Source organism: Vidua macroura, chromosome 6 (assembly GCF_024509145.1).
Source record: "Vidua macroura isolate BioBank_ID:100142 chromosome 6, ASM2450914v1, whole genome shotgun sequence".
In the NCBI taxonomy this organism is placed as follows: domain Eukaryota; kingdom Metazoa; phylum Chordata; class Aves; order Passeriformes; family Viduidae; genus Vidua; species Vidua macroura.
Window position 1 is genome coordinate 24,715,482 of NC_071576.1, and position 9,793 is coordinate 24,725,274.

Here is a 9,793-nt window from a genome sequence, read left to right on the forward strand (position 1 = left end):
TAAGCTAATTATCTTGGGCAAGATGTAGGCTTCTATTGTCTTGTTGCTTTAGTGCCTATGCCCCGCCTCTGGTGGCAGCCTAAAACCTGGCGTCTGGCTAAAACAAACGAAAGGCAGCCCTGAGCCTCCACTCAATCCAATTAAGGCGGACTTCGTCCACTCGGTTACGTGTACATCCAACAAGATCGGCGTTAAGGCAACACCAGAATATCTGGCAAAAAAAAAAAAAAAAAAAAAAAAAAAAAAAAAAAAAAAAAAAGATTTGCCTCCCCTTCCTTTTTTTTTTTTTTTCCCCAGCCGCCGAATCATGTCGATGAGCCCAAAGCATACGACTCCTTTCTCAGTGTCTGACATCTTGAGTCCTTTGGAGGAAAGCTACAAGAAAGTGGGCATGGAGGCCAGTAACTTGGGGGCTCCCCTGTCAGCCTACAGACAGTCTCAGGTTTCTCAGCCGGCCATGCAGCAGCACCCCATGGGCCACAACGGAACAGTGACTGCCGCCTACCATATGACAGCGGCAGGGGTCCCCCAGCTCTCCCATGCTACGATGGGGGGCTATTGCAATGGGAACCTGGGCAACATGAGCGAGCTGCCGCCTTACCAGGACACCATGAGGAACAGCGCTTCGGCGACAGGATGGTACGGCACCAACCCGGATCCCCGCTTTTCCTCAAGTAAGTCAGCTCGGGGCTGGGTGGCCGAAGGGGGCTTGCCGCGCAACTGCCCCGACACACCGCGGTCAGAAGGCACGGGGGGTCCGCGACAGGGCAAAAGTCGGTCTCAAACCCAGACGCGCCCCCCAGACAACAAATTCCTCCTCCTGCCCGAGGATCGTACCCGGTCTTTCCACCCCGGCTGGTTGCATGTCAGCCTCCCGCGGCTGCTTTTACGGGGCAAGGGGGTTGGAAGCCCGGCTGTGGCGGGGAGCAGGAGCCTGGCTCTCCCCGTCCAGCGGGGCGGGAGCCTCGCGGCCCGGGGGCCCAAAGGGAGCCGGCGGTGCCCGTCCGCCTGCGCGCCGCCCGGCACCGGGCAGGCGAGGGGGGAAGCCGGAGGCGCCGGGGCCGCGTCCCGGGAAGCGGCAGGGGAGCGGCAGAGTCCTCTTCGGCCGGCGCCGGCGGAGCCGCTGTCCGCGGCCGCTGCCGCTGCGGCTGTCACATTAGGTACTTTCCTGGCTGTGCCCCCGGGCAGGACGAGGGGTGAGTGGTCGCCCTTATTCACCGGGGCTGGGCCGGGCGAGAAGGGGGCCACGGCTCGCCCCAGGGACGTGAGTCGTTGTTTAGAAGCGCGGGTGCCCCGAGGCCGCGGCCGGGGCTGGGCTGCCGGGGGGCTGCGGAGCTCCGCTGGGGGCAGGCGGCGGCGGGGGCTGCCGGAGCGCGGGGCCCCACTCGGGCCGGGCCGGGCCAAGCCGAGCCGCCTAAAACGTGCCGCCTTCTCCCTTGCAGTCTCCCGCTTCATGGCGCCGTCCTCGGGCATGAACATGGGAGGCATGGGCAGCCTCGGCTCCCTGGGAGACGTGAGCAAGAGCATGGCCCCGCTCCAGAGCACGCCGCGGAGGAAACGGAGGGTCCTTTTTTCGCAGGCCCAGGTTTACGAGCTGGAGAGACGTTTCAAGCAACAGAAATACCTCTCCGCCCCGGAGAGGGAACATTTAGCCAGCATGATACATCTCACCCCGACTCAGGTCAAAATCTGGTTCCAGAATCACCGCTACAAGATGAAACGCCAGGCCAAAGACAAGGCTGCGCAGCAGCAGATGCAACAGGAGAACGGCTCCTGCCAGCAGCAGCAGTCTCCCAGAAGGGTGGCAGTGCCAGTGCTTGTGAAGGATGGCAAGCCCTGCCAAGCAGGCTCCAACACACCCACAGCAGCTATCCAGAGCCATCAGCAGCAGGCAGCTACAACGATCACAGTGGCTACCAATGGCAACAGCCTCGGACAGCATCAGAGCCACCAGACAAACAGTGCGGGGCAGTCTCCAGACATGGGACAGCACTCGGCCAGCCCTTCCTCTCTGCAGAGCCAAGTCTCCAGTTTGTCTCACCTAAACTCTTCTACTTCTGACTATGGCACTGCCATGTCTTGCTCCACCTTGCTATACGGTAGGACCTGGTAAAAGGATTAAACAAAGAAAAAGGGGAAAAAAAGGCAAAAAGAAAAAAGAAAAAAAAAAAAACCAACAAATTTTCCCAGTTACACAAATCTCTGTCCTCTCCAAACTACTGTGTGCTTTTACTTCTTTTTTTTTTCTTTTTTTTTCTTTTTTTTTTCTTTTTAATGCTCTTCTCCCTTTCCCCCATTTTACTGAGTGGTCCCTGCGGACCTCTGAGAGAGAGAGACTTTTTTGTTCCATTTTATTGTTACTGTTGATGGTTTTGGGTCTTTATGTTTTTTGTCCCCCCAAGTTGTCCTGTGGGGTGTATAAAAATATTCAGACTAATAACCATGGAGCAGTCTGCAGAAAGGGGACCATCTTTAGGCATGGTCTGAAGACTTGGATATCAGATGTACACTTTGCCAGCGTCTAGGACTTGCATGTAAATACAGAGATTTTGGGGGATGGGGTGGTTTTCCCCCCCAAAAGAAACGCATTCGCGTTACCCAGACACAAGAAGCAGCTTCCCCCTCCCCGGTCTCTCCCAGCCCGCCACCAGGGCCAGCGGATGGAGACGTGGAGTCATCAAAGGCTTGGCTTTTATTTTCCTCCTTACGTTTGATGTGAACCTGTAGCTGTATAATGCTGTCAAAAGTTGGACTAAACCCATAGTTTTTAGTAGCCTGTATATTTTGTTGTAAAAAGAAAAGGAAAAAAATACAATCAACCAAACCAACCCCCACCTTTTTTATGGACACTGATCACCCCGTCGTAAATCCTCCGGCAGTTTGTTATTTGCGCACGCCGCCTTTTCCTGTTGTAACTTATGTAGATATTCGGCTTAAATATAGTTCCTAAGAAGCTTCTAATAAATTATACACATTACGAATATTCTTTTTTATTTCACCCCTTGGTTTCCCCTCCCTACGCTCCTTTCCTAACATCTTTCTCCTTTTTTTTCCCCATTTCCCCCCTCCGCGCCCCCTTTTTTTTTCTTCTTGGTGGAAAAACAACCCGGGATGTTGTCAGACCCCGGAAGGCCCATGCCCCTCCCAGGGCCCAGACCCTATTCCCAAAGGAGAGCTGTGCCACAGGGTTAACGGGATACAGGATCAGTCCTCAGCGTGCAAACAGGACAAGCAAACGCGTGGGATTCACGAACTCGAAACCGAAGGAATCGAGTCCAAATTCATTAGCCCGATTATTTTTTGGGGGATGAGGGTGGGGGCGGGGGGCACCTCAGCGACTTCTTGCTAGAGAAAGAAAAGTATTCGGGGACTAGAAATTCAAATGCCAAAGGCACGGAGGAGAAAGAAGGTAAAAGTCTAACGCCATTAGAAAAAAATAAAATAGCGAAGAACCTGCTGTCAGTATAGAACGTGAGTCCGATTTAAAGTGTCCAGTTTTAATACCTTGTAAGAAAAAAAAAAAAGAAGAAAGATAATTTCTACCAGGTTTTCCTATGTACTTGTATTTTAAGGGAAGTACAGTCACCTTATTTATAATCAAAATAAAAAGATAGTTTATTGTGTACAACATGTAGTTTGAATTAACTTTCTTTATCAGGCTGTGTTTAATTTTCTACATTTCCATATATTTAATTTTATACATATCCAACCCCACACGTCCGTTCACGGGCACGCAGGTTCCCCTGTACAGCTCAGCCCACTACTCAGGCGGAGGTCAGCCGCAGGCTGCGGCTCGGTGGAACACAGACAGGCTTCGGTTCGTTAGTTCGGGTGCTGTTTTTCGTGTCGCATTGCTTTTCTAAGGGGGGGGGGTGGTGTTAGTTTGCTTGTTTGTTTGTTTGTTTGTTGGGGGTTATTTTGTGGAGCCATTTGGAAAGTTTGTAAAGAAGGAGATGAGGAAAAAGTGTGTGCGCGCACGTGGGTTGGTGTGCCTATATAGGTGCGCGCCGGGCTTAGGCACAGAAGGTAAATACTGTCGGTAATGCAAGGCGGTTAGACGTAACTTTTCTGTAAATATATAAAACATATGAAGCTAAACAGCTCGTGTCTGACGAGCCCGAAATCCCCCCGTAATTCTCTGTTTTCAGGTCCCAAATATCCCTTTTGCGAGTGTAGCAAATTAAGAAGTGTTCCCCTTCTAAAAGAACTCGCATGCTTTCCTTTGCATCTGCTGCTCGCTTTCGTTTTTTTCCCCAATTCCATACAAAGCGACTGCAGTCATTGAAACACCTCTGAATTACAGAGGGGTTACGAAATAATCATATTTTTTAAGTGAAAGAAAACAGGTTGCCTGGGATAGAAACAAGCCAGCTTCCAATTTAAGTAGCAGATTTCAAAAGCTCCAGTTCTTTATTTATACAAGATAGCCGATGTTAGTCGGACACCAAGTGCTAGTCTGGATGGAGAAAAAGGGAAGTACACGGAAGAAAAAAAAAAAAAAATCGGATTCTTTCTGACCCCCTCCCCCTTATTTCTAACTGGAGGACATCACGTGTGTCAACAGGAATTTCGAGACCTTTCATTCTTTAGGTTATGTCCTGATATATACGGCGACATTCTTAACTAACCCAAAGATTATTCAAATTTTTTTTTCCTTCTTCTGCTCAGAATATTCATTTCAGATCTATAGCATCGTGTTAAACATGGCGGGGGGATGGATGGGGGGGCGGCAGAGTGTCTGGAGCTTAGTGCTGTTATTTCTGCTAAAAAGAAGAAAGTGTTGGGGATTCCTGGACTGTGGTGCAGAGCTGCCAGCTTCCGCTGAGGAAGCGAGAGCAGGGTTAACTTTAAGGAATTTTTCAAAATTAGGGTTAGTTTCTCCCGGAGTTTATACGCAAGACCGAGGGGAAAGTGCTCCGGTTAAGTCGACATTTCCCCTTCATACATAATTAATGTGCGTTCTTTCAAACCTAGGAATGTTCAAAAGTGAGGAGCACCGAAAGGCATTAATATAGCCAGAAATATTACAGCCCCCGCCCCCGAATGCTGGAGTTAGCATGTTTGATAGAGATCCACTCAGTGACTTTTCATTATAGACTTCGGGGGAAATAAAGTAATTTTATTGTGTCTCGACAACCTCATAAACACATATTTGGTGGTGGGTGTAATTACTGTAATGGATTATTATGTACACTGACTTATCTTTCTTAAACTAGATTTAGTTTCGATTAAATAAACTCGTTTCCACTTTGTCTGATGTCGGCTTAGTTTAAAGTCTGTTTACTTGTTCCACAGAAAGGTGAATTCATCTCTTTATTAAGCACTAGAGACCGAGCAAACACAGTTCAAACTGTATTTACATATCAATCAGGAGAAATGCAAACAAACTGCTCTTTAACAATTTTTATAGAGTTTTTTTATGGCATTGTGATACTGCCTTTTATAATATTTTTTTTTTTTTTTTTAGTAAACTAGTTATGCCTTGATTAGGATGAAGATATTTGAAGGGAGGGGTGTAAATACGGTTTAGTCTCCAGTCTCCCTTGAGAACACTCATGATAACTTAGTTACTGTATAGCTTTTTAAATTTTAAATTAAAATATGTTCCTCCGTCTAAACTCCTGCTTCTTCCAATATGCTGGTTTCCAGTCTCCCGGTAATCAATGCAGAACTTGGATAATGGGATGGCAAAGGGGAGGGGCAGCATGATTCCTATCTGAAATGATGGAAGAGATGCACGTTTCCCAATATAACTGCTTTATCCACGCTAGACCATGGGCACCCCGTATTTTGAGAGATAAAAGGATCTAGTGAAGAATGGCTATTCCCTCCCACTCCCCCACTGCCTGGCACTGCTAGTAAGCGTAGGAGAATCACGGAGGGCATTTTTTTCCTGCTGTAAATAGGAATTCATTCTTAAGTTCCATGAAGTGTGCGTGAAGTGGCACAGCAGGCTGTGGGAGAAAAAAAAAAAAAAAGACAAAATAACAACAATAAAAACAACAAAAACAACCCCAAACTAAACCCCAAACGAAGCACAAACCCCAGATAAAACAAAAACCCAAACCCTAACAAAACCATATCACTACTACAGCCGCAATAGCAACAATAGCAAAATTCTTTTTCATATGGGCTGCTCCATATCCAAACGGGCTGTAGGTTATTGGGGGTTTTTTGTTTGTTTCACAGCAGTCTGTTAGCAAAAGGGGTGCTCGGGAGGAAGGGCTCGGGGGTGCCGGGGGCGGCAGGGTTTGCCCCGGGCTCTGCTGTGGTGCCGGTAGCAGCGGGCGGGCGCGGTGCGGTGTCACTGTACCTACGGAGCGGCAAGGGATGACGAGCTCTTCCAAAAGTACATTGCCCGCATCTCGGTTCAAAAGGTAGTGCAGGGCCTTAAGACGGTGTTGAAAGTGCAGATCCCAAACAATGTAATCTGAGACAGCCCTGAGATGACACCAAGAGAAGTTGCTACGGCTGGGAGGGGAGGGAAAAAAAAAGTATTTTTAGGAGTTTTGTAGCGCAGCGCAGGTAAAGGGGCCTCGCCGGGAAGGCAGCTCCTGTTCAACTTTTCGTGACCGCTGCCTTTAGCCTTTACAAAGGGGATCTAGAGTTAAAGACTGAGTGACTTCTGAAGAATTTAAGTCCTTTCATAGCCATGTCGGGAGCAAAGCTGAGAATTTTTTTTTGTCTGACCCGCTGTTCCTCTCACGATCCCCATCAGGGGGGAAAAAGCCCCTCAAAACTCTAAGTTAATGAAAATACTGTTTATATGTATCAAATGTGTACAGACATCTGACCCAGTGCGGCTGCTCCTATGAGGTAGAGAGACGACTGTCCCTGGCAAAATGATGAATAATACGAAATTACTTTTCTCCCCCCCCCTTTTCTGACTGCAAGCACATTAGGGAGCAGGTAAGGTCAAAGTTTTCTATATCCTATGTCTTTCTCTCAAAGGCTTCTGGTCAGGGTTATAAATAAGATGGTGTATAAGATGTATTGATGTAAAAAGAACTGAAATTCGTTTTGAAGCTTAAAACAACTTACGACACAGAAAAATTCTTGGGAAACCTATAAATGAAAATGTAAAATATGACATTTAATCTTCGATGTAAAGGCTTTTGTTAGAGGGAGGGTGAAGAGGGAAATCGGTATTTTTTTTTTTTTTATACAATGACACAGGTTGAGAAGGAAAAACATTTACAAATAACCGAATGCATTACTTACGAAAGACGGTGTAAATCTACTGTCCTGAGCTGGTGTATAGAAACACAAAAAGTTTGAAAATGTATATTCTAAAAATATTTACCAAGATACTTTAATCTTGGTTTGACTGGCTGGCTCCATATCTCATGCTAACAACTATATCTGAATGAGATAACTTTTTCTCAAAAATATTTCTATTCACTAAACACAGCGGGACTTTCAGAGTAATTTTAAATTACTTTGTAGGTTGTGCTTCTTTAGCAAGTGAATTGACATGGCAGGTTTTAGTGAACGTACATGACTTATTGAATTTATTAAATGAGAACTCCCCATATCATTCTGAGTAGTGCTTCATCAATACAGGGGCTCCTTAAAGTGTAAGGAGTAAAGGGAAAGAATAAAGTGCGTGTTCACGAGGTGGGTTGGTTTGCGGGGTTTTGGGGAGGAAAGGGGACTTTGTTGGTTTAGGTTTTTGATTGCGGGTTTTTTCGGGCTTTTCTTTTGGTTTTTTGTTTGTTTGTTTGGTTGGTTGGTTGGTTGGTTGGTTGTTTTTTTTTTTTTCTTTTCTTTTTCCTTTTTAAATTAAAGGATAGTTACATTGCTTAGAAAACTGAACAAAATATGAGCTCGTCACTTCCATTTGTTCTGGTGGATTTCACCGGAGTTCTTGATCAAGCATATTTGGGCAAGTAATAACGCGCTATATGGTGATAAACTTACAAACACATGGGATTGTAAAGGGAGCAGACTTTTTTGCTTCACATCAAAGGTGTTACTGAAGTGGCTGAATAATTTCAGCGTGTTACTGACCTAATAATGTGAATCTAGGACACAATTTTTTTCCAAGTTTCTCTCGCTGCATTTGTTCGTTAAACTTTTTGTTTTCAGTGCTGCTGCTTCCCAGAGAAGCTCTTTAAATATTATCTTTAACTTCACCACCTTCTTGTCTCTGCTTTTGCTCTTACACTGAGCGTTACTTAACAAACGTATTGTTGCTACTGCAAAATACGGTGCTCGGAGCTCGTCCTCTGCACCTCTAGCTGCATTAGTTCACTTCAGAGAGAAAAAAAATATATGGATGGCCGATGCAGAGCGCTTAGACTACACATGTGTGTGTATACACGCATTATATCGATAGATATAATGTCTGATAAGTGTATCTAGGAGCTGATGTGCACGGCAATAACTGTGGAGTCTAGGGAGCAGAGGCAGACAGAAAAACTCTTACTTTGAAGAAGCATTGCCCGCCGGCCTGTGTCTGCCCTCCGCTCTTAATTTTACAGCGCGGAAACCCTCCCGCAATTTTCCGCCTCGGCCCACCGGGGCTGCCCCGCCGGTGGGACCGGAGCCGCAGCGCCTGAGCCGGGCCGGCTTCCCCCGAACCCCGCGTGGAGCCCAGCGGGGCGCCCGCCGCGCGTCCTCCCTGCCCGCGCCGTCTGCCAAGAATGCCCAGCACGGTCACAATTGCCACCGGTGCTCAGGTCTCGGTTCCCCGTCGAGGGGAACGGGGTCGATCTTGCCCTTTGCCAGTGAGCTCTGTTACCCCGGCCGCGGGGTCCCTTGCGTGCCGAGGACAGGCTCTCACACGGCCCCGAGGCTTTGCTGCCCTCGGGAGTCGGCTGCAACCCAGCAGGGTTCCTCTCCCGGGGGCTACAGCTAGTCGAGAGCAGCGATTGTCTCCCTCTGCATTCTCTTAATGCCGACTATGGCAGGCTCTGCCTGCACTGCCAGGCTGCCAGGCTGCAGGTGCTGTCGGGCAGACCCAGCTGTGTGCACCCACCGCCCCTCTCGTCCTTGGCACTGGGGCGATGCCCAGGCGGAAGGGCTGCAAACGTCGGGCCAGGAACCCCTTTGACTTTAGTCCAAGCCCTGCTCCCAAACGCCCTGACAAGGTGTTGACCGCCTATGGCGCCTTGCCATAGCTAAGGCGAGTGGCATGGGGCTCGGGAACCCGTCACTGCAACACACACCACACTTGCCTAGCGGGGTAAATGGCAGGGAAGTGCGTGGGACCTCCACGGTAACCCAAAAAAGATCGAAGATGGGATGCGGCGGACGAATTTACGTCTTCGCAAAGGTACTGTGCGAGTGCGGCAAGGACGGAGGATAGGTCCCAGCACTGTCATCTTCTGCGCTGCCAGGAGTTTCCTGTGGCAGCCACTTTCGAGGGACTCTGCTGGGTGGTACCGGGCCGCCGCTGCCTTGGCGGTGCTCGACGGATAAGCGGCCCCGACCCCTACCTGCCCGGCCAGCCCGGTCGCGGGGGCTCCCCGCGCTCCACCAGGCACACAGGACTGGGCACCCCCACCCCATCCCAGCTCGGGTTTGGTTTGGTTGGTTTAGGTGGGGCAAAGCAACTCCCGAAGGAGCACCTGAGAAAGTTTGGGCGAGCAGAGGCGGGACGATGGTGGGTGGGAGCGGGGCAGCGCGGACGTGAAGGGCTGCTCCCCTCCCCCCACGGGGGGCGCGGCGGGGGAACCCCTCTTCCTGCCACCGATTTTTCTCCCCAGGGTGAGGGAAGCTGTCCGCTTTCTGCTCGGTCCAGATGCCTCTTTTCTCTCATCGCTTTTTAATTACTTTTTCGAATTCGAAT

The 9,793-nt window shown here is 49.0% G+C and overlaps 1 protein-coding gene across 1 annotated transcript; it reads left to right on the plus strand.

The window, feature by feature from the left end:
• The first annotated feature begins 304 nt into the window (after positions 1-304).
• On the plus strand, positions 305-3,511 carry NKX2-1 (NK2 homeobox 1). The gene is made up of 2 exons (XM_053980644.1): positions 305-674; positions 1,443-3,511. Exons 1-2 carry the CDS (start codon positions 308-310, stop codon positions 2,111-2,113), a joined length of 1,038 nt encoding a protein of 345 aa, XP_053836619.1. The 5' UTR covers positions 305-307; the 3' UTR covers positions 2,114-3,511.
• Positions 3,512-9,793: the final 6,282 nt, after the last annotated feature.